At 39.0% G+C, this 25,798-nt stretch overlaps 1 protein-coding gene across 1 annotated transcript in view; it reads left to right on the top strand.

Moving 5' to 3' along the window:
- Positions 1–23,351, top strand: part of LOC308392423 (paired box protein Pax-6-like) — a 30,626-nt gene extending 7,275 nt beyond the window's left edge. The window contains exons 3-11 of the mRNA XM_080875469.1: positions 3,163–3,293; positions 3,491–3,706; positions 6,234–6,396; positions 9,939–10,091; positions 16,994–17,076; positions 17,722–17,872; positions 18,414–18,523; positions 20,923–21,061; positions 22,343–23,351. Coding sequence (XP_080731595.1) covers positions 3,163–3,293; positions 3,491–3,706; positions 6,234–6,396; positions 9,939–10,091; positions 16,994–17,076; positions 17,722–17,872; positions 18,414–18,523; positions 20,923–21,061; positions 22,343–22,425 — 1,229 coding nt within the window. The 3' untranslated portion in view covers positions 22,426–23,351. The remainder of the gene's footprint in view (positions 1–3,162; positions 3,294–3,490; positions 3,707–6,233; positions 6,397–9,938; positions 10,092–16,993; positions 17,077–17,721; positions 17,873–18,413; positions 18,524–20,922; positions 21,062–22,342) is intronic.
- Positions 23,352–25,798: the final 2,447 nt, after the last annotated feature.

Raw genomic sequence — 25,798 nt, 5'->3', positions numbered from 1 at the left:
TGACCTTCCTATTGGCAGACCTGCTCTACCGCTGTTGCTGTGTGGTTTGGAGGTTTTAGATAATCGATTTTCCAAAACACTGGTCATGAGAAGCTAAAACCTAGCTAGCTTTGTCACAGTTACCATCGCTGGAAAGTGTAACTACGTAGATGAGCCTTGAGTGATCTTAGCAAAGTACACAATAATACAAACTAGCAGTTTAGTGGTGTGGTGATTAGTGCTGTTGCCTCAAACATTGACTTTAGGAAGCTCCTTAGTTCAAGCCTAGGCTGGGGCCTTTGTGTTAGGTTTTACTGGCACTTGCATGGCTTTTCTCTGGGCAGTATAAAAATATGTATGGGTTATCTGCTTATTCTAAACTGTGAGTGTCATTTGTTGTGTCTGTCAGCCCTGTGACAGTCCAGCGTGTGTTTGAACTCTAGCCGTAAGACAGCTAGGATAGGCACCTGTGAGCCATAACTGGATAAGTAGGAAAAAAATAGATGCATTACACAGCTTTATCAAGCCGTTTCTTTTGTAAGAGAAACTAAATCTTAACCGCGCTGCTGTTACAACATCAAACATTTGTTTAAAGGCAACAACAAACAATATTTTTCCTGTTACTAGAATGTTTGATGGGAAACAGCTGTGCTGTGTAGACACTGAACAACGGAAGGTTTGAATGAACCATATTCTTGTTTTATTTGAAGATCTTTGTCAATGAAAGCACTACACTGTTAAAGTGAAAGTTAATTGAAGTCAGGTTCAGTGTGAAAGAGCTGATTTAATGTGAAAGCTGCTGATCTCTTCCCAAGAGCCCACCTGCTCTTGTTTTGTGTGTGTGTGTGTGTGTGTGTGTGTGTGTGTGTGTGTGTGTGTGTGTGTGTGTGTGTGTGTGTGTGTGTGTGTGTGTGTGAGAGAGAGAGAGAGAGAGAGAGAGAGAGAGAGAGGTCCAAATTGACTCCATATGTCTGTCTATTAATTGTGTGTCAAGAGAGGAAGGCCTGAGTGTTTTCCCTGGGGAAGTGGGACTGTGATTAACATTTTTCAGTGAAACTATCAACCCCAAAACACAAAGTGAACATGATGTGAGGCAGCATGAAGGACAATTAGAAATAATGCAGTCTCACACCTAAAGTCAGCAGTAACCTCTGTGGAGGCCGTGACTCTTTCTATAATTTAATTAAGCAGAAGAGCTGTTCAAAGCCAAAACTTTGACAGTGCGAGGTTTTGTGGAGCACAAACCTTTTGTGATCCACTTGATCCACTTGTTTTTCTAGCTGAGAAGCTCTCCTGCAATAGAGGAGAAGACTGGGGTCTTCTCTGTTGTCTGCATGCAACTAAATGAACAGACAGCTTTTTGAATTGCACAGCTGATTATTTTATTAATCATTATTTAAAGACAAATGCAGAGACATGCAGAGACCAGAGTAGCATTTGCTGGTTGCAGGTTACTGCAACAGCTACTGCAGCCACCCATCATTACTTTTCATTGGTATATATGAAATATATAGAAACAGGATGTCTGACTTCTCACATAGAGAATAGCTGAGGTAATTTTTTTTCTTTCTTTTATACACTGGGTGTGATTTGGCAGGTGAGGAAGGTGGGATCCCCCTCACCCATCTCCACCCTGCAGGCCTACATGTCCCTACCGCTGCTATATGCTGCTGGCTGGATGGACGGATAGATAGAGGGATGACATTAGTAATAAAGAAACAAAACTCTAACAGAGTATATGTTTGTGCATCTAAATGACTTCTGCAAAAAAACAACAACCTTGCTTTATCTTTGTGTGTGTGTCTTTGTGTATTGGATGGTTGTCTGATTTATTAATCCATGAGGATTTAAAAAAAATCTGCAATATGCTTCCCCCCTCACAGCCATTAATACACAATAGACAATTGAATCAGCATAAATCTCTACTTAACCCCAAGAGTGTCACGGCACAGCATGTGTCAGCTCCCGCCGCTGAAACATTTCAGACCTGCAACATGTTAAAAGTGTTTTCTGCTTCATTCAAACTTACTTTACAAAGGAGACTGGAGGTTGGACTCCAACCTAAGCTGCTGCAGTTCAGGAATAATAAGGATGATCACATACAGCTATTGCTATAGATCAATGAATGTGAGCACATCAGAAATAGATACAGAGTAATACTCAAAAAGTGCAACAGCAGATGTGTGTTGTTTTCACCTGTGAGTCTTTATGTGTGTATGCTTGTTTCATCGTGGTAATCCTGAAGGAAACTTCAGTACTTTAGCAAATGCTGTAGTTATTATCTGTGTACAAATAAAGTACTCCTTTGTTCACTAAAACAAAAGTAATTAAGCATACAATTTCCAGGTAACTGTAACTGGATGAAAAGTGTAATGACAAACCTGTGACCACCACAGCTTTCTTGTATCTAATGCAAAATTATGCACTATAATTTCAATTTTGTTTAACCCAATATTGAATGAAAATGTGGCCCCCAGTCTGGAGGAATTTGAAAAGGTGGTGAATTTAATGTCACATCAATGATCCCAAACATTCGAATACATGGAAACATTATGAAAAAAACAAAAAACAAAAAACAAAAACAAAACAAAACAAAAAAAAAACATAATTTCATTGTACATGTACAATGACAATAAAGGGCTATTCTATTTTATTATAACTTGACTGAAAAAAGAGCTTTCAATCATTTTAAAGAAGAAGTGCAGCAACAAAAGGCCTGGGTCAAAGAAGGCTAAAACGAAACATGTTTAACGCATGGAAGAACATCAGAACATAGTTGTTTATTTAACTGATGACAGAAAAAAGACAGATAACATTTGGAAATGCTAGACATTACTATATGCTGTACATGCAATAACTAAAATATATAAGGATACCGCAAAAAACACAGTGTCGGAGGAAATCTTTCTATTTATGTTCTCATGTTTCGGGTTGGTTTTCCTGCCCTTTTCATCCACTTGTTTCATTAGTGCTGCTTTTTTACTTTGGGCCTCTGCTGTTATAGAGTAAAATAAGAGTAAATAATACAGTAAATAAGTTGCTGAAAACCTTTGTGTGTGTGTGTGTGTGTGTGTGTGTGTGTGTGTGTGTGTGTGTGTGTGTGTGTGTGTGTGTGTGTGTGTGTGTGTGTGTGTGTGTGCACGTGCATGTGGGTATGGTGGGTATGTGGGTATATCTGTGTAGGCCACAGTGGAGTAAACCAGCTGGGAGGTGTGTTTGTGAATGGGAGACCTTTACCTGACTCTACCAGGCAGAAGATAGTGGAGCTGGCACACAGCGGTGCTCGACCATGTGACATATCCAGAATACTGCAGGTATTGCAAGGTGGTTACAACACCACAAAAATATCCATCACATGTCATACAGAAAAATGCAAATTCTTGCTAGACATTGTGAACAAATAAAAAATAGAGAAGTATTTTTTTCTTTTCTTTTCTTTTCTTTTTTTACTGGCAATATATAATTGTTCCAAAGATTGTCTAACAAAGATGTGTGTTATTATGTTGCCCAGGTGTCTAATGGCTGTGTGAGTAAGATCTTAGGCCGGTATTATGAGACAGGTTCAATCCGTCCACGGGCCATAGGTGGGAGTAAACCCAGAGTGGCCACTCCAGAGGTGGTGGGAAGAATTGCTCAGTACAAGAGAGAGTGTCCATCCATTTTTGCCTGGGAGATCAGAGACCGACTGCTTGCAGAGGGAGTCTGCACCAACGACAATATACCCAGTGTAAGACCCTTCTGTTTTTCAGCAAAGTCATGTAATTAAAAATCTTTCCATGACAAGGTAGACTAATCATTAAAACCCCCTTCACCATATTTAATTAGATATTTCATGTAAATTTTGAGTTTACTTTTATTTGTATAGAAACAAATGACAAAAATAATTGTCGCAGGGTGCTTGTGAGTTGTTTTATGAGACGATATCTATTGCGGTGACATGCTGCAAGTGGGGTTGCTACATATAGAAGCATTATTGTCTTTAAAAGTGTCTTTAAAACAACACTTCACTCAAATAATAAACCTGATCTGACTGTGGACAGCCACTGTATTTACTCATTGTTAAGTCATATTGTTAACAGTCCAACAGAAAACTATAGGAGGCTGTAGCAAATTCTCCCAGTAACCACAGAGAGGGGAGATTTTAACTACACAAACGGCTCCAGCACACAGGAACAATGTTTACTCCTCCAAACAGCCCAGCTCTGAAGCTTTACTGCTTCTGTGCTTCACTCTGTTCATCCTCCAGCCCCATGCCTACAGTATGGAGAGAGAGAATGATTATCAAATGCACACCAGATGTGCCACTCTCCCCATCCTGCTCCACCTCTCCCTCTTGCAGCCGAGCCTCATACCCCACCACCTGACTTAACCCACTTAACTTACCCCCCCCCCCCCCCCCCACCACCACCACCACCACCACTATTTACTACACTGTAGCACATTTACAATCAACAGTGCACCAGACTCACAAGCATTTATTTTGTACCCTGCTATAGTGGGTTCACATTCTGACATTTTCCTGCTGATGTAAACAGATAAATCAATAGACTGAATATGGAGCAGTGGGCAGTCGACCCCACACACCCAATGAGACATAAATGCCCACTAGGCCTTAGTTTGAAGCACTGGTCTGCAAGATAACAGGGAGAAAGAAGGTTGGGGTGTTTCACCCTCTCAAATGCCATCTGGAACCAGTCCGCCCATTGGACCAGATGTGAGACACCTTTCTGGGTGGGTCAGAGGGGCCTGCGAAGTTTGGGATAAACCTCCCCATAGTAAACAGCTAACCCCAAAAACTGATGTACCTCTCTTTGATCTTCATCTGTGGGCAGGTTGTAATGTGCACTTGCCTGCTGCAAAAGTGGTAATCCAGATACTACACCTCTCTCTGCACACTTCTTTGGGTTGGTAGTGACTCCAAACTGCAACAAGGACTCCAGCACTGCAACATGGGAGGCACCCAACCAGAAGGCATTGGAAGATGGCTGGAGCACCAAACAAGCAAACAAAAGCGAGTATGACAAATTGGTGCACAGTGGAGAAGGCATTATTCGCTTGGTCTCTGGAGATAAGGGAATCTGCCAGTAGTGTTAAATTCCGAGTGCCTAACCAGTCCAGGAGCTCACTCAGCCAGGGCATGGGATTAGATATCACCTTAGTCCATCGAGAATCTGGTTCTCCCCTCCATCTCCAGCATGTCTTTCAATTCTTTTAGAACTACTTTTCATCTCTGTTCTGACAACCTACAGAGTAGTGACTGAACCATCATTCCCAGGGAAGTCTCACCATGATGCTGTATGAGATTAATGTGACCTGGCAGAGAGGTGCTGTGTTGTGCTTGAGACGGAAGGGATTTCCTCCATGGTGCTGGAATCGGATATGTAGCCTTCTGCCCACAGCCTGCTGCTGCGTGGTCCCCCGCATGGATTCATCTGTGACCGCTGCCTTCAAGCTTCCTAGTGACTTATCCTCTTCACCCAGTCTGCTGTTTCTATTGACAGTCCATCCACAAACTGCTCCAAGACCACCATTTCCCACAGCTGCTGGTCTCTAGTTGCATCTCTCAGTTACAACCACCATGTGGCTGTGTTTTTCAGCTCCTGTGTGTAAATGAATGAGGAATGAACAGTCCCCACTGCAGTGCCTCTCAACTGGCAGTGATGATCTTTGGGGGGCCAGTTCAGTTCACTTTCCAGATGACTGGAACCCAATTTCCATACAATTTGAGCACTCAAAGTGCTTTTCTTATGACAAGCCTCATTTACACATACATTCATACAGTGCTTTTTTCTAATCCTAAGTACTTTTAATGATCATACACTCAAACTTAGATGGATGCATCTTGGACAAGATCAGGGTTCAGTATCTTTCACAAGGATGTTTTTGAACTGCAGGTTGGATCAAACCACCCGCCTTCTGAATAGCAGACTGATCTCACGTTACCTCCTGAGTCACAGCCGCCCTGAAGCAAGTAGGAAGTGCACAGCCAACTCCTCTGCCAGCATCTGTGCCATATCAGCTGCTTGCTGCACTAGCTGTGATTCCAACATTTCTCCTACTGTTTGCAGTCTAGCAGCGTACCTCAATAACCACAGAGAGAGGAGATTTTAATTACACAAACACTTCTTTATTATCAAGCAAGGAGGAATCATTACTTCTGGCCCTGCACAAGTGCTACATCCTCAACCCACCAATGACAACAATATACAACTAAAGTGTGTCTTATGTAATTATGTTGTTGTGTTTGTCACCAGGTTTCATCAATAAATCGAGTGCTTAGGAATTTGGCTAGTGACAAGCAACCAATGGGCACAGTGGGAGCTGAAGGGATGTTTGACAAACTCAAGATGCTCAATGCACAAAGCAGCTGGGGAGGACGCTCAGGATGGCATCCTGGGACAGCACTCTCTGCCACTGGTGAGACATTAACTCAAAGTAACACTGCGATTCTTCTTCACTAATTCGTTCACAGAAGAGACGATTTCTAATTTTACAAAAACCAAATGTTTTGAATTGGTGTTAAATTTTGGTGGGCTCATGTGAATTGTAGCCATATCTGACATGTGACCAGTGCGGTCTTCTGCTGCTTTAGCCCATTTGATTCAAGCTGTGAGTTTCAAGTTGTGAGTTAGGAGATGCGCTACTGCATATATTGGTTAAAAGGACTGGTTATCTGAGTTACTGTTTGTCTGGCCATTCTCTGTTGACCTCTGGCATCAATAAGCATTTTCACTCCATGAACTGTTGTCTGCTGTCTACAGATGGTTGTGTGGGACATCCTAATAAAGTAGAGGTTTCGGAAAACTCAGAACAGCAATGAAGCAATAAAGTGACCTGGAAATGTATACTAATAGTAGAAGGACAACAAAATCAACAGTTCCCAAAAGCGCGAGTAATATTGAAATATCAATAACCAAGGTTCCACACCTACATTATGCAATCACAACTGAGCAAACTCAATTGTGATTAGCAGTATGCTCCAAAGGTTATGAGGGCTTCAATTTGAAATGAATTGTTCTAACTCATGTGCTGTGAATTATTTTCTTACTGTTTTCATACTTCACATTTCCACCATCCATTCATGCTGTCAGTCATTTAGCTTATAGCTGTTATCTTGCATTCAATATTGTCTCTTCTTCTCTTCACACATTTTCAATGTAATATCTTCATATAAAGCAGGTAAAAGACACCATTTTAGAAATTACAGGGCTGTTTGTTTGCTCTCTCAGTTCTCCAAGAAACTGCAAAACATTTTGCAAAGAGAGTAGACGGCTTCATGAAACAGATCAACATCTTTGGCATTACAGAATGAAGATATATCTCAAACCATCTGCTCATATGAATAAGCAACATGTAGAGTCTCAAACACAATGAAATGTATGTTATTATTTTTTGAGATTACAGTAGTTTTTATAGTAATAGTTCTAACCAGAGGTGGGACCAAGTCATTGTTTTGCAAGTCTCAAGTAAGTCTCAAGTCTTTATCCTCAACTCAAGTCTCAAGTCACTTGTGTAAAAGTCCGAGTTAAGTCACAAGTCTGAAACTTTGAATTTCCAGTCCTTTCGAGTCTTTAAAAAAAAGGGGGGGAAAGCATGTTGCAGTTATATGCTAAATGTAAATATTAGACCATGTCGTTTTAAAATCTGTGTTTTTCTCAACACATGACGAAATAGTGAACTTAGAAAATATACACAAATTGTGAAATTGCACCTCTTTAAAATGCAGCTCAATTAAACCTAGCTCCAAGAATAATTTTCACCGACAGTTCTGAGATAAGCTGCATGTTGTTCTTGGATGCGCTCGTAGGACCGGCTTTAAAATAGCATGACAAAAATATCACATTAAAGTTAGTTGACATCACAAAGTTAGATGAAGTCAGCTGTCTCATCGTAGCAAAAGAGAAGCACCACCTACCTTTCTTTATGGAACTTCAACTGTTGGACAAAGTTGGAAGTTGTTCCATCTCTGTCTGTGATTCTCTTCTTGGATGTTTTGCATATTGCATTTCGTTTGTTTGTTGACTACTTCATAGTTTATGTACCTGAAAAAAATAACTCCTTGCAGCATTTTTGAGCGTTTTTTTTTTCTTCTTAAAAAAAAATCTGGTTAATTAGATTGGCTGTGCTACAGCTCACGCACACATACGTACGGAGTGTGGTTTGAATAAATGAATGAATGAATTGAATTAATGGTGCACACTTTCTACATAATATTCTATCCATCTATCTAGACACAGATTCCTTAACGTCAACAAATTTCATTCAAAACGCTCACCGAAGAAATCATTTCTCATCCAATGACAGCATATCGCCCCGATTTATTAACTGGTGTATTTACTCTAATACGGGTTTCCTTTTTTGTGTTATTTCAATGTCACTATTTAAACTACACTAAAAGTGCTGAAATGCTTTCTGGGCATTTTACTTCATTGTAAATTCATGCAGTTCCCCATTTTATGTTTTATCCAAACACACAAAGAAGTTATCAACTTTGACCCAATGTGCTGCCACAGTGCTGTGCTATACTGCTTTACAACAGTTCAGATAATATGCTTAGTAGGTTAGTTGGTCATTTTAAATGGGCTGTGTCACTGGATTTATAAACCAGCATTTGCTGCTAGAAAGTGTTTTGTACGAGTACAATATGAGTGACATCCAACAGCAGCAAACCACTGTAAGAAATGATGTGCTAATTACATTTGTTTTTCATAATTGTTTTCATAACAGGACAAGCCAAACAACTATTACAAAATATGTTTTAGACGTAATTTTGAAATTTTGTATAATTTTGCAACTGTTTGCTTTCAAAGTAAAGAGTCTGCCCTACTTCACATTAGGTGCCCTATAGGTCATGCTTTTCCTTGTGTTATTACATTTAGTGGTGGTGGCAACGTGACAAGATTTGAACATTTTATCAAATTACAAAAAAGTTATTTCCCCCAGTGTTTTGTTCAATGGCAGTGTGTTTAAATAGATTGTCCACATGCAAAAATGTTTACATTTTATAGCGTCGATATCTGCAACTTGCTTTTCTTTTCCTTCAATTTGTGTGGATGAGGGCCCCATTTGTTGTATGGAGTAGGCTCATATGCTGCTGCCCCTCCTGCAGCACCCTGGGAGTACAACAGTGAAACAAAGTCATGCTATACTACCACGGCTGCTGCCTTCCTATCCATCTACAGCATGTTTGTGCCTGTGTGTGTATGTGTGCCAGAGGGAATGGGGGAGTCTGCTCTCATTTCCATCTCTTTCTGCCTGACTGACTATGACACTGAGCAATAGCTTCATTCTGTTGTGCAGCGCTTGTCTGTTGGGGATAATGAATAATTAGGCTAGCACCACAAATAACATGCATTCCACAGGGAGCTGGAGCTCCTGTATGCTCAAAGACCAAATTGTAGATCTCCTACCTGATGTGCTTTTAAACTCAATTGGTTTAATTTAGAGATGTCAGAAATATCAGGTTATCAGCTAGTTACATGAAAAAATTAATACATTTCATGTTATTGACACAAGTGTGTATCTAAGACATACCCCAGTACATGATACCAACTTAAATGGAGTCTCCCACTTCCTGCAGCACTCCACAAGTTCACTTCAGTTTTGGGGGCTCTACTCTAAAATTCATGGTAAGGACATAGTGCATGGATAAGGACCTTTCTACAATAAAGACATCCCTACATACAAGGTTTGGTTGGAGCAACACAGTATTGATGTCTTCTACTGGCTTCTTAAATCTGGTTCAAATTAGTTAATAGTAACATAAATTTCTTCTGAATACAGTATAGTACCAAGATGCAATATCATCTGGTAATCAGATACAAGACCTTTATGTGCTGAAATTCCAAAGTCTGACAACATAACATAGTAAGATTTAAAAAATAAAAATAAAAAAATGAAACACTGGAGTAATGTCACGACATTTGGTGTGTGTTTTCTTGTTTTCTTCTTTGGTGCAGAGTGTCCACAGGCAGAGGGAGGGGAGAACGCAGTATCAGTTTGTACCAATGGTGAGGACTCAGAAGAGACTCAGATGAGACTACAGCTGAAGAGGAAGCTCCAGAGAAATAGAACATCTTTTACACAGGACCAAATAGAAGCACTAGAAAAAGGTAATTTCTGGCATTCACCATAACATCATAAAGCTACACAATACAACCTCCTATATGTGCCTGCTGATTTTGCCAAAACTGGAACTCTTCCTGGAAACTCTGTCCTTTGTGAAATGTGTTAAAATGAATTCCATTAGTTACATTTTTTGTAATGCATGCATTACAAACTAGTTTAATATTTTTTTATCCATCTTTGCATGAAAATGGATAATGAACACTTTTCTGCTGATACCATAAACAACACAAACAAAAGAAAAGAAAGAAGGCTGCAGTCTGCATTTAAGCGCTTAGATAAAGACCCTCTCCAAGTATCCTGATTTTCCCTTTTTTTCCTTTTAATTATTTTATAAGCCTGACTTTTGAATCATATCTATCAACTAAACTCCAGTTTGATCATGTAAATGGAGAGTCTTCTTCAGTTCAATTCAATTCTTTATATAGTGTTAAATCACAACAACAGTCACCTCAAGGCGCATTATATTGTAAGGTAGACCCTACAATAATACATACAGAGAAAAACTGAACATTCATATGAGCCCATACGAGCAAGCGCAGTGGGACTTCCCCGACAGTAGGAAGGAAAAACTCCCTTTTAACAGGAAGAAACAGGCTCACCAACACGAAGGGGCGGGCATCTGCCGTAACAGGTTAGGCTGAGGGGAGGAAAACAGAACAAAAGACACGCTGTGGAGCACAAGCAGAGATTAATGGCAAATATGATTCAATGCAGAGAGGTCTGTTAAGACATAGTGAGTGAGAAAGCTGACTAAAGAAGAAGAACTGAATGATTTATGGGAGTCCCCCACCAGCATACACCTATTGCTCTAACTATATGCTTTAGAAAAAAGGAAAGTTTTAAGCCTAATCTTAAAAGTAGAGATAGTGTCTGTCTCCTGAATCCAAACTGGAAGCTGGTTCCACAGAAGAGGGGCCTGAAAACTGTAGGCTCTGCCTGCCATTCTACTTTTAAAGGAATAACAAGTAAGCCTGCAGTCTGAGAGCGGAGTGCTCTAACGGGGTGATATGTTAATATAAGTTCATTAAGATAAGATGGGGCCTGATTATTTAAGACCTTGTATGTTTGTATGTGAGAAGCAGGATTTTGAATTCAATTCTTGATTTAACAGGAAGCCAATGAAGAGAAACCAATACAGGAGAAATCTCTTGCTGCAGCATTTTGGATCAACTGAAGGCTTTTCAGGGAGTTTTTAGGACATCCTGATAATAATGAATTACAGGAGTCCAGCCTGGAAGTAATAAATGCATGAACTAGTTTTTCAGCATCGCTCTGAGACAGGATGTTTCTAATTTTAGAGATGTTGTGCAAATGGAAAAAAGCAGTTTTACATATTTGTTTAATATGTGCATTGAAGGACCTATTCTGGTCAAAAAAGACTCCACGGTTCCTCACAGTGTTACTGGAGGCCAAGGTAATGCCGTCCAGAGTAAGAATCTGGTTAGACACCATATTTCTAAGATTTTCAGGGCTGAGTACAATAACCTCTTTATGCCTTGACTGTTGTTGTGATTGGGCTCTTTATAACTAAAAGTGAATTGAATTAGATTCAAATACCAAGATTAATTATGGAGGTCCACTGGGTTCTGTAATAGACCAATTTTGTTTACATTATAAATGCTTCCCTCAGGGATTATCATTAAAAGGCATAGCATATATAATTTCCTTAGGGATTAATAAAGTATGCTCATTCTGATTCTGATACATTTTCACTGCTATGCAGATGACACCTACCTTTATCTATCAATTAAGCCAGATGACAGATACTAATTCGTTAAACTGCAGGAATGTCTTAAAGACATAAGGGTTATGATGACCTCTAACTTCCTGCTTCTAAATTCAGATAAAACTGTGGTGTGGATAAAACCTGTATTTGGGCAATATCTCTAAAATTAGAACCATTCTATCTCAGAGTGATGCTTAAACTTAGTTCAAAAACCAGTGATTCATTATTATCACGTTGTTCCCTAAATTTCCTAGAAAGCCTTCATTTGATCCAGAATGCTGCAGCAAAAATTATAACAGGAACAAGAAAGAGGAAGTATTTTTCTTTCATATCAGCTTCTCGTTGTTGGCTGGTTGTTAAATCCAGAATTGAGATTAAAATCCATCATCATATCTGAACCCCCATAACATAATACTGTCCTAATAGAGCTTTTCACTCTCTGATTGCATCTTTAGTTGTGGTTTCCAGAGTGTTTAACAGTAGAATCGGAGGCAGAGCCTTCATCTGTCAGACCCCTTCTTTTGGAGAATCTGCTCACAGTTTGGATATTGAAGAGAGGCACATTCTCTACTTTTAAGATTAGGTTTTAAACTTTCCTTTTTGATAAAGTATATAGTTAGGGCTGGATCCTTATCACTGGGCTGTAGTTCACGGGGTAGAGCAGGTTACCTACTAATCGAAAGTTTTGTGGTTTGCTCCCTGGCTGCTCCAGTCTGCAAGCCAAATATCAGTGAGCAAGATATAAACCCCAAGTTGCTCTCCGATGCATCCATCAAAATATGAACATGTGTGAATGTTAGAAAGCACATAAGCACAGAAAAAAAGGTGTATGCATGTGAATGGGTAAATGAGGCATGTTGTATAAAAGGCTTTGAGTGGTCAGGTAGAGTAGAAAAGCTCTTTATAAGAACCAGTCCATGTTGACATGTGCTTGCTAATGCGGGGTTGTGTGATTGTTGGGATTTCTCTCTAACATTGTCGGGCCTATACCTCACAATGAAAAGCACTTCGTAGCAACAGTTATTGTGATTTGGAGCTGTATAAATATAAATAACATTGAAGTGGATTGAACTGATGACAGCTCAGGAAGTTTTGGATTTATCCAATCAGGAATTTCCTGTGGTGAAGAGGAGTGATTTTCTTTTTATAACATGTATGTCTGCAAAAATACTATTGAAAATACTGATATACTGAAAATACTATATAACTGTTGCTGAAAAGCATTTCAGATAGTTGTATACAGGGAGTGCAGAATTATTAGGCAAATGAGTATTTTGTCCACATCATCCTCTTCATGCATGTTGTCTTACTCCAAGCTGTATAGGCTCGAAAGCCTACTACCAATTAAGCATATTAGGTGATGTGCATCTCTGTAATGAGAAGGGGTGTGGTCTAATGACATCAACACCCTATATCAGGTGTGCATAATTATTAGGCAACGTCCTTTCCTTTGGCAAAATGGGTCAAAAGAAGGACTTGACAGGCTCAGAAAAGTCAAAAATAGTGAGATATCTTGCAGAGGGATGCAGCAGTCTCAAAATTGCAAAGCTTCTGAAGTGTGATCATCGAACAATCAAGCGGTTCATTCAAAATAGTCAACAGGGTCACAAGAAGCATGTGGAAAAACCAAGGCGCAAAATAACTGCCCATGAACTGAGAAAAGTCAAGCGTGCAGCTGCCAAGATGCCACTTGCCACCAGTTTGGCCATATTTCAGAGCTGCAACATCACTGGAGTGCCCAAAAGCACAAGGTGTGCAATACTCAGAGAAAGTATTGGTAAGAAAGGCTGAAAGACGACCACCACTGAACAAGACACACAAGCTGAAACGTCAAGACTGGGCCAAGAAATATCTCAAGACTGGTTTTTCTAAGGTTTTATGGACTGATGAAATGAGAGTGAGTCTTGATGGGCCAGATGGATGGGCCCGTGGCTGGATTGGTAAAGGGCAGAGAGCTCCAGTCTGACTCAGACGCCAGCAAGGTGGAGGTGGAGTACTGGTTTGGGCTGGTATCATCAAAGATGAGCTTGTGGGGCCTTTTCGGGTTGAGGATGGAGTCAAGCTCAACTCCCAGTCCTACTGCCAGTTTCTGGAAGACACCTTTTTCAAGCAGTGGTACAGGAAGAAGTCTGCATCCTTCAAGAAAAACATGATCTTCATGCAGGACAATGCTCCATCACACGCATCCAAGTACTCCACAACGTGGCTGGCAAGAAAGGGTATAAAAGAAGAAAAACTAATGACATGGCCACCTTGTTCACCTGATCTGAACCCCATTGAGAACCTGTGGTCCATCATCAAATGTGAGATTTACAAGGAGGGAAAACAGTACACCTCTCTGAACAGTGTCTGGGAGGCTGTGGTTGCTGCTGCACGCAATGTTGATGGTGAACAGATCAAAACACTGACAGAATCCATGGATGGCAGGCTTTTGAGTGTCCTTGCAAAGAAAGGTGGCTATATTGGTCGCTGATTTGTTTTTGTTTTGTTTTTGAATGTCAGAAATGTATATTTGTGAATGTGGAGATGTTATATTGGTTTCACTGGTAAAAATAAATAATTGAAATGGGTATATATTTGTTTTTTGTTAAGTTGCCTAATAATTATGCACAGTAATAGTCACCTGCACACACAGATATCCCCCTAAAATAGCTAAAACTAAAAACAAACTAAAAAACTACTTCCAAAAACATTCAGCTTTGATATTAATGAGTTTTTTGGGTTCATTGAGAACATGGTTGTTGTTCAATAATAAAATTATTCCTCAAAAATACAACTTGCCTAATAATTCTGCACTCCCTGTAGATTTGGGGAAAATATCTTTCAGGAGGTAATTTCTGCTGAAATATTAGACTTAATGAGAGAGCAACAGACGGGTATGTGTGCATTTATGAACATAGCACAGCTGCAATAATCTTATTTAAATCAAATCTGTAAATTGGGCTAAATGTGTATTTTTTCACAAAGGTCTACAGTTGTGTTGTTATGGCAGAATGGTTTCCAACAAAGAGGCACATCTGTGGTTGACCTGTCACAGTTCAGAGAACAGTCGTTCTCAGTGTCCGTCTGAAGCCTTCACCCTTGTATCAGAACATATTATTTTTCTTGCTGCTGCTCCTTGGTCTGTGTTGCCATGAGGTTTCCAAAGAGCAACATTTGTAAAGTGTTAAACCTGTGCTTAAACTGTTTTTTGTTTTGTTTTGCTTGTCAGATCACAAATGAGCTGGACCTGTGTTATTAACTACTCCCACTCACCTCACATCTACTGATTTGCAAAGTGTTCTGTATGTGTGGTAAATGTAGTGCAAAGGTGCTTTAAGGGGTCAATAAGATTTTAAAAAGGGCTGTGCAATAGCTTTTTCAAATGTTTTCAGTCCATTTGAAGCAGGGGCCCTCCCAAAACAGATACTGTATTGTGTAATTAATGTGTAATAGTACCAGAGGTGGGACCAAGTCATTGTTTTGCAAGTCTCAAGTAAGTCTCAAGTCTTTATCCTCAAGTCTCAAGTCAAGTCTCAAGTAATGTCAGGCAAGTCAGAGTCGAGTCTCAAGTCACTGGTGTAAAAGTCCGAGTCAAGTCACAAGTCTGAAACTTTGAATTTCAAGTCCTTTTGAGTCTTTAAAAAAAAAAGAGAGAGAAAAGCATGTTGCAGTTATATGCTAAATGTAAATATTAGACCATGTAATTTTTAAATCTGTGTTTTTCTCAACACATGACAAAATAATGAACTTAGAAAATATACACAAATTGTGAAATTGCACCTCTTTAAAATGCAGCTCAGTTAAACCTAGCTCCAAGAATAATTTTCACCGACAGTTCTGAGATAAGCTGCATGTTGTTCTTGGATGCGGTTGTAGGACCGGCTTTAAAATCGCATGACAAAAATATCATACACATTAAAAAAAACTGCATCACCAACGTAGCCTGGAAAACATTTGCTAGTTAGATGAAGTCAGCTATCTCATCGTAGCATATTTATATGCATATTTATAATCATACGGTTCTTGGAGTGAGTGCATACACTCATGAAGTTTAGTAACTTCAGGTCACTGCAACAAGCCCAGGTACAGTTTACCGACGGATGGGTACAGGACCTTGAAACGCACCGTGTAGAAAGTAAAGACCATCGTACGTATCATAAGTTTACCAGTCTCACAAATCGTCGTCATAAATACACATTCGTTAACCGTTTATTAATAGGACCTTTGAGCTCAATGGTAATTAATTAGCAGTGGAAATAATTTCTGGTAGCATCACAGAAATGTAGCAGTGACAATAATATTGTATGCTGTAATCGTACTGGGCAATTAGTGATACAAAACAACTGTTTTATCCTGTGAATAAAAGTATGTTTTTGTCAATGTACCATAATAACAGAAGCGAAATGCAATATTGTGTCAGGACAATTCACTATTTATGCACAATAAACAAAGGAGCATAGCGCGACCATTTCTGTTCAGCGCCAGACTTGCTTGTAACCTATATCACCAATTATGTTATGAAAAATGACGTATTAACTACAACAGCAGACTGACCTTCGTGTAAATGCTTGGAGCAGACTAACCTGTGAGCTGGAGTGTTCTGGGACGTTATATTTGGTCTTTGAATGGCTGCAATCCAGTCGCCTCTTTGTTACTTCGGAAACATGGCTCGAACAATTTCTCTTCAACGACGTAATCCGATAACAACCGATCTCTTTACCCGTCGGCTTCCCGTGGCTGTCATGTGACCGGCTATTGCAGTTAATAATACAACGGCTTCTTGACATTTTTGTGTTTCTTTTTATCGCTGTGTAACTGATTTCAATTGAAAGCCTGCGTGCGCTAGTACCGCTTGCCACGAGTTCCCAGAATCCTTTGCGGTTCTACCCCTGAATGACGTCACATTTTCAATCTCTATATAATATGCATGTTAAATTTTATATTTGGGGTGAAATATCAAGTCTTTTCAAGTAAACCGGTTCAAGTCCAATTTAAAGTCCCAAGTCATTGGTGTAAAAGTCCAAGTCAAGTCACAAGTCTTAGAACATTTTTTCAAGTCAAGTCTAAAGTCATAAAATTAATGACTCGAGTCTGACTCGAGTCCAAGTCATGTGACTCGAGTCCACACCTCTGAATAGTACAATCATTCAACATAATGTGTAAATTATTTTGTTCTAGAATTTGAAAGGACACACTATCCAGATGTGTTTGCCCGAGAACGCCTCGCCAACAAAATAGACCTTCCAGAGGCAAGAATACAGGTATGCTTGATGTTTAGGGGGTTTTTTTTAGGTTTACAAAGAACGTGTGTACAGTAAGATGAAAAATTATGTCACATGGAAATGTTTGCCTTTTTTACCGTGTGAGCATTTGACCTTCTTGAAACAAACGAGTATTTACAAATGACATTTAAATAAATGGGTTAAATCATTATACTGACATATATACACGTCTTATATAATTTGAATCAGGGCTTCAAGATTAGAAGTGGAGCATCTTGTCTGTGTATAGTGTCAGCCCATAAGATTGAAAGAAGACTCAAAGGAATTCAGTTAAAAGAAGCAAATCTCTCAATCACTTAAAATAAAGGATTCAGCAGTAAGGAAAATCATCTGCAGATGGAAAGGTTTTCAAACAACTAAATACTAAATAGATTCTGTATCATGCTGGAGAATTTTTGAAGATCATTTGAAGCAGTCTTCCCAAAAGTTTAAATAGAAACAGACTTTCTTTCTTTGATGTTCCCATAAGCACACTTGCAAAAGTATACTTATGGAAACAAGAAATGACTAACAAAAAAGAAATTAAAGGATAACCTTTAAACCCTACTGAAATGTTGTGATTACAATCTTTTGTCTTTTTTATGATCAGTGATTTATTTTTCTTATATCTCATGCTACATGCAGGTTTGGTTTTCCAACAGACGAGCAAAATGGAGAAGAGAGGAAAAGCTGAGAAATCAACGTCGTCAGGTGTCCAACCCTTCAAACCATATTCCAATCAGTAGCAGCTTTAACACCAGTGTTTACCAGCCTCTACCACAGCCTACTACACCAGGTACTGACAAAGATACTCAAGAAATACTTCACACAAAGTCCATCTGGGCCTTTTTCATGTGTGGATGTCTTTTATGAATTTGTTTCTATTTTTTTTTCTTTTGTTTGTAGATACATGCACATGATCATATACACAGTGCCACCAGTGATTTCAGGATATTCCACTCATGAGCAGTTGGTAGTACTATAAGACATACAACAAGGGAGCAGAGAAGAACAATAGTAGTTTGTCAATGAATTATATTGTGAACATATTTTAGATGAAATGTATATTTTCTCTCTCACACTAGTATTTTTTAATATTGTTTAAAGGAAACTCATCTGGGCCTGTAATGTCAGACACTAGCAGTCCAGTTACATTTATTATGCAGTTACTTTTCCCATCATATTGGGTATGTGCTGTCCAGCCCCACTATGCTTGGATACTTGGATACTTTGGACAGTGATTGTTGATTGCATAAATGGTTTGCTTGTGATGTCCTCCAGTATTGTTAAAATTTCACATTGTTGCTCTATCCATATTTCCATTTTTGTCTATCTAGTGTCCTTTTCATCAGGATCCATGCTGGGAAGGTCAGATCCAGTTCTGTCCAACAGCTATAGCCTCCCAGCAATGCCCAGCTTCAGTATGGCTGCCAGCCTGCCTATGCAAGTAAGATTAAATTACAGGATAGAACAATATACAAATAGTCAACAGTTTGCATAAAGGCGCTGGAAAACCTAGGGCTCTTTTTTGCCAACCCAGTAGCATAGAGCAGATCTCAGTCATATGCATCATGCATACACACCAGCAAGACAGACCAAAGAAGCTGGCAGAATTATTGGAACAAGTCTGCCAGAGATCAGTAATATCTTCCCCACTCGCTGTCTGAGGAGGGTGCACAGTATCCTGTGGGACCAACATCACCCTGCGCGCCACCTTTTCCATCTGCTGCCCTCAGGGAGAAGGTACAGGTCTATACAGGCCAGAACATCCAGACTGGCCAACAGCCTGTATCCACAGGCTGTGAGGCTCCTGAACTCTCTGCCCCCCTCTCACGGACAATAACCATATCCAACTTCTTAATAGCAATGAACTGGTCTGCATTGGTGCATCATATCTTTATTCTCTTCCCCCTCCTGCCCCCCCCCCCCCCCCTTTCTTAAATAGATAACTATCATATCTGATATCATATCTCACAGTACAATAATATTGAATGGGTTGCATTGTTGTATTTTGTCATGTTTCTCAGGTCTTTGTCTGAATTTCTACGAACATTATTGCTAAGGATTGTCTTATTGCATTGGAGTCACACTGGGTTAAATATGTACACTTGGGTTTTAAGGGGTATTTATTATTTTCTTCTTTTTTTGGGGTTGTATGGAAGCCCCAAACGCAATTTCATTGTTCTTGACAATGACAATAAATAAATAAATACTAAAATACTAAATACTAAAACCATCATAGGAAAAAACCCTCACTACACTATTCTATAAAAGTATCTTTTTAGTCTGTCTTCTTTAAATAATTTTAATGAGCTCAGAAAACAGGTCTACACCTTTATTCAAAAACAGATATTAAACCCTATTAAGATAATAACCAAAAGATTACAGTTGAATTAACCATATGTGGCATGGTTACCTGTCAATATCTTCAGGGAGATTTAAAAGCACTTAGCATGGTAGATTAGTTTGTCCCATCAATGTGCTAATTCACAAATATGTATTGGAGCCTGTCACTTTTGCATGTTTTGTCAAACCTTACCCAACATCAGTTGATAGTCCACTCTTCATTTTTGAAGCTTTACTACCAAGGCTTCCATAGTGAATGTACACAAGAAGTGACTAAAAGTTTCTTCTTGTTTTGGTAGGTTTTACTTCATGTCTGCTTTTACATTGTCTTATTGGGCACACACTGCTTGCCTTGCTTGACTGACAGATGTTAGGAACACAGATCGACCAGTAAATGGAAAGCTTCACATTTAGGCTCAGTTTCTGTCCACCACAATAGAGCTGTGAAAATGCTGCACTTTCACCCTCTGGCGGGATGCTTTGTACATCTTGCAGCGTTTGAAGGTTGTGGTCTTTGCCGGATTTCTTGCTGGCAAAAGGCAGGGATAGCTCAGTAGGTAGAGTGGTGGCCCCATGATCGGAAGGTCATGGGTTCAATTCCCCTGAACAGCTACCCTGAGGTACCCCTGAGCAAGGTACCATACCCTACACACTGCTCCCCGGGCGCCCAATGGCTGCCCACTGCTTCACTGAGTGAATGGGTTAAATGCAGAGAGGAATTTCCCTACGGGGATCAATAAAGTACACCTTCTTCTTCCTTCAAAAGTAACTTTATAAAGTAGAATGACTGATTGAAAACAAATTTAGATTGCCGAGCTAGGAAAGTAAAGTGCACAATGTTGCAATTGTGTTATCGGGTTATAATTTATAATGTAGGCTAAAGGGTTTCTCTGTGGTGGTTGTTTTTCCTGTGCCTGCTTTGGTTTCCTCTGGATTTAACTGAATAGTCCCTCCGTCTGAAGACATGTGTCTTGTGCTCGCTATGCATGTAAGGCAGCTAGAGTGCAACAAGCGCATAGAATAAAGTGCTCAATGGTCAAATCTAAAGCACTTTGAGTGGTCAGTAAGATAACAAAGCACTATGTAAACACCATTTCCATCTGCTCAGAGCAAACCAGGCAACCATTCTGCAGTAACCTGTAGGATCAGTGTCTCATTACCCTAGACCAGCGTTAAGATATAAAAGTGACATTGTCAAGGAAATGAACTGAAGTCCTGGTGTAATTCCTCACATTACAACAAAAAAACCCAATAGAGTTAGGAATAACAACAAATAAGAATAAGAAATACAATATTTATGTCATATTTGGAAAATTCTTTTGTTTCTGCAGTTGGGGTAACAATAAAAGCATCATAAAGAGTTATTATATAAAATAAGAAAAATAGTATTTTCACGTGTCATCTCAGTTGCATCTGTGGTTACTGGCACATACCAGAAAAAGTTGATTACATTGGAATATGAAACTCTGCTTTTTAAGGGGTTTTAATTTATGTTTTCAGACATCCAACCAGACCTCTTATTCCTGCATGCTGCCCACCAGCCCCACTGTAAATGGAAGAAGTTATGAGACATATACTCCTCCACACATGCAGCCACACATCAACCAATCAATGACATCGTCTGCAACATCGTCAGCAGGTAGGAAGTTATGAAGCTGCGCCTTTATGGCACTTTATGTCATCCCTTCTGATCTTACAGGTTTCAGACATTCAGACATACAAACATTTTGTGCCTGTCATGTCTGTCAGTCTGGGTTTGAATTATTTGACTGACCATAACAACGTAGTTAAATAATAAATGAACCGGTTCTTTTCTACTTTACTTGAGCGCTCAAAGTGCTTTTTGTTGATTTTTGTTCAATTTCAATTTCAATTAAGTTAATCTAAATTCAATTCAAATTCATTCAATTTAGTTACATTTTATTTACATATCAGCAACATACACCAACACCCATCGCATGTTTATGCTGCAAAGTAACGACCTAACAATATTAGAAAGAGTTCTTTAGGAGAAAGTACTTCGACATAGTGGAGAGACAGTAAGAGCATGGAGAGAACACCCTGTTGTCAACATCATGGTGTCCAGTAATGGTGTTTTGTTGTTGGTGTGTGCTCATATTTAATTCAGTTCAATAAATTAAATTGAATTAAATCATTCATGCTCACGGCATCTAACCATCATTTTTAAATGTGTACTGTTACACTTCTGAAGGGCTTTACTTACACTCTTCACAATGAGCTTTACCTGAACCTAAATAACTTATTTTACTGTGCAAACCCAATTAAGTAAGTTTTGGTGCTTAAACATAAGCAGTGAGTGAAAGTAAAAGTGTATGTGACATGCCTAACTGTTTATAGCCAATATATCCCTGGTCCACAGGACACCTTGAATGCAAATGGTATATGCCAAAACAACATTATACAATGCACTGGCATGAGAGCTAGCTGGGCAGAATAGGGCTCGGGGAGACAGCTATCTGCTGTGACAGATTATTACTGGTATATGCAGCATCAACAAACTGATTGATCTGATTGACATTTTATATGTCCCAACATTCTCAGAGTTTTTCTTATACATAAGCATATAAGATAAATTCATATATTTACTGTCCTGACTTACTCCGAATGCTGAAACGAGGTTCAGTGTTTTCTTTCTATAAATTCACACTAACTAACAACATTAGGACCTCAGACAGGCTTTCTTTGACCTCCGTGTTCAAGAACATCAGCACCAAATGTCTGTGTAGACACACAGTGTAGATTCTCATCAGTATAGAACAGAAAGACTTTCACCTGGTCATGACTTTGTGTTAAACATATTTGCACCTGCCCCTTTGCAGTCATTCTAACACACCTGTTATACGACATGTGGCGCTTTTAATGGCTCACCACTGAAAGCTTTTGTTCTCTCTTTTACCAGGTTTGATTTCCCCTGGTGTCTCAGTTCCAGTTCAAGTTCCAGGAAATGAAACAGACATGTCACAGTACTGGCCACGCCTGTAGTGATGAAAGGCAATTATTCATGCCTGCTGTGATCATCAACAGTGAATTCAACCACAGGACGGTTGGGGTCTCATCAAAATGGAAACTATTCCTTCTTGCTCCAGTTTGAATGTAAAAAAAGGACTTCAGCAAATACGTATGAAATATAAATTACTCTTATTAATGCTTGTGAAGAAACAGGATGCAAGGATTTTAAATGGTTTTCAGAACTAGAAGGATTTTAATGTTGCTGCAAAACAGTACAAGTTCGACTGTAAGTGGATCAAAGGTTTTTGGGACCTCATGTTTATCGGCTACCGTTCAGAGTCTGGATGGTGTGGATGCTTTGTCCAGAATGCAAGCTGTTACCTGAGTGGTACTGAGGAAGCTCAGGAAAGTGGATCCTTACCCTGGTGATTATAACCTCCAGACAGAAATAAACTCCTGAGAGTCCACTGGGAGAGTTTGTGGGAAGACACATTACCTCTACTTTAAGTTGGTCATTTTTATCATACTGGCGTGTTTGTACAAACCCAAGGATGTTAACTGAAATGTAAAGGGAAGAATTTAATGAAACTTGAAGCTGTCTGCTGTGATTGTTTTCATAAGCAGATTCCAAAAGCCTTGGCCTGGAATGTGTATAGAATTTCAGAATGGGAATTCTGGTGATATGTGTTTTGTATTGTAGAAGTCCCAACACAGGCATGGACTCTGATCTTAAACTGAAAAATTATGTCTTTGTTGGGGAAAGATTGTTCCAGTTCTAAAGGTCTAATGTCCAGAAACTCATTAATTTACAAAGCCTGAAGGTAAAAACACTTAAAAAAATAAAATAAAAGAGTGAACATTGGATTCAGTCTGGGATATAAACCTGTTTCTAATTTCAAAGTGTAAAGTATTTGTCTTCTCAAGTTATTTGGGAGGTTTTCCAAAATAAAGTTATTTCAATTAAATGTGTTTTTAAATTGTATCTTTTAACAAGGACAAATCAATAGAAGATTCATGAGGGTGGTGATTCGTCATGTACTAATATGTACAGACCAGTGAAGACGACTTGTGCATATCATAGAATACTGTGGAAGATCATTCAGTTTAAGAGGAAAGAAATCTGATTTTCATACATAATGTAAAGCTAGTGTATCTTTGTATGTAGTTTCTAGCTTCTAGGCTAAACAAGAGGTGCACATAGCACGAAGACAGCCTCTTCCTGCATTTCAGCACCAGTGTTAGCCCAGAATACAGTTTCTGTGTTTGCACTGATGGAGGTACAAGCTGTCTGCAAGACGTTATTAATGAGACAGATGTCATTTGGTACACACAGCTGCTGTGCTCAGGTTCAGGAGCTCTGAGCGCCATCACAGGCACTTTTATAATTTTTCTTTTTAAATTCAAACTCAGGATTTGTAGTAGTGATTATATTAATCCATTATTGTCCAAAAAGATATTTTATTCTCTAATCATTAACTGTTAGTAACAAAAAAAACCCACATTAAGATGAAAACAAAACCTATTTTGAAGTTATTACACTTGGAAAGAATTTACACTGTTTAGGAAAGGACTGAAAAGGTACAATGTATGTATGCAGCAGCAGATTTGGGCTGGTAAATCTCCATGTTTTGCTGGTATGATGAGCAGTAAACTTGTAATGCAGAGGTCAGCATGACTGCTACACAAAGAAACCAAAACACAGTCCTTTTCTCTTCACAGAATGACTACACTGATCTTGGTGTTTTCCCGACTGCCAGCATGGTACTTGCCATGAAGATGCAGTTGTCACTCTGAGAGCCATTAATTTTGCATCTTCTGTCTCTCTCTTTGTTGCTCCTGTCCATCCTCTCTGTCCTGCGTATAACTGGACACAGAACTGAAAACATCGTGTCCAGATGAACTGAATCAGTGTTCTGGTATTTAATTACCTGGATTATTGAACGTACATCAACATGTCAAACTCTAATATGAATTGATTAATTAATTAATTTAAACTCAACGCCAGAAATGATGACATTAAAAGGCTGATGAAAACTCTAGACAAATGTTAATACTGCTGTTATTTTTTAAACGGGTTCATCTGTATCTGGCGCACTTTTCAGCTTCTGTGCTGAATTGTGGAAAATTTTCTCATCTAACCTGACGTGTTGACAGTGTCTTTGAATTTCTTTATCACCATTTTTATGGTGCATGCAGGAAGCCTGACAGATCTTCGGGTACAATTAAACCCATGCAGGACATAAATGCCAATGTTAGCCAACTCCAGCCTGCTGTGAAGAAATTTCATGATAATAAACAAACCTGTCTGCTTTCTACTTCTCTTCACAGAAGTGGTAGTGCCATAAGTCATAAGATGATAAAGCAAGAGACTGTGGTTCAAGTCCCGTTTGAGAACTTTGCGTTTTGTAATTTCCTTTTCATTTGCACTTCACTTTAATAACAAAAAAGGGCTAGGATTAATACAGTTCAGTTTTTATAGCACCAGTTCACAACAGCAGTCGTCTTCAGGCAGTTTATATTGGACGGTCAAGACCCTACAACATTACCGAGAGAACCACAATAACCAGACAATCCCCCAGAAGAAAGGACAAGAAGAACTCCCTTTTAAAGGTATCTGCTATGATTGGATCAGAGTGCTGAACTGGGACAATGTGGTACTATAAGGTTTTCAAGTTATTATTGGTACTGACCATGAATTCACTTCTGAACTTAAAGGGCCACTGAAGTGAAGCTAATATGGGAGCAATGTGATTTCTCTTTCTAGTCTGTGGTGGTTCTCTCATTGAGCGTTTACATCAACCAGATAATAGTTCAACTGATCAGTAAAAATGATTTTTCAGTATCACGGTTTAAGTTCAAATATGCCATTCACTACATGCACAAATAAAATGACATTATATATAAATATTTAATAATTGTAGTGTTAATTGGTGCAGTGCAATCAACTGTTGGTTGGAAAAAATGGTTTGCTTGAATGTTTAAAGTAGTGTTTATGTCTAGTTATAAAACCAAAGAAAATACACATTGCAAGCAAATGGTTACAGTGTGTTGTCACCGTGTGGAAACCACATGACCGAATGCTGCCTGCCTTGCAGTAGCAAATAATTCTGAAGGAAATTTGTCAACAACTATAACTTTTCTTTACTTTAAAAAAAGGAATAAACTATTTTAATCAAAGCAGTAAGTTGGGAAAATTGTTGATTTAGGGAAATCCTTTAGATCTAATTATATTAATTTCTTTTCATCAAAATCCAGTTTTGCAAAGCACAATCAGCTTCCAGTTAGTACAGCATTGTTAACACGTTTACAATACTTTTTAATTATTAAATTAATAATTAATAATTCATTCCCTCTTTCTCTCTACCCACTTTCCTGCTAGTCTCTACCATCCTATCCAAGAGTCTAG

Source organism: Rhamphochromis sp. 'chilingali' (assembly GCF_963969265.1).
Source record: "Rhamphochromis sp. 'chilingali' genome assembly, chromosome: 2".
NCBI classification, from domain to species: domain Eukaryota; kingdom Metazoa; phylum Chordata; class Actinopteri; order Cichliformes; family Cichlidae; genus Rhamphochromis; species Rhamphochromis sp. 'chilingali'.
The sequence above is the reverse complement of the archived record's forward strand: the minus strand, read 5'-3'. Positions and strand labels throughout refer to the sequence as shown.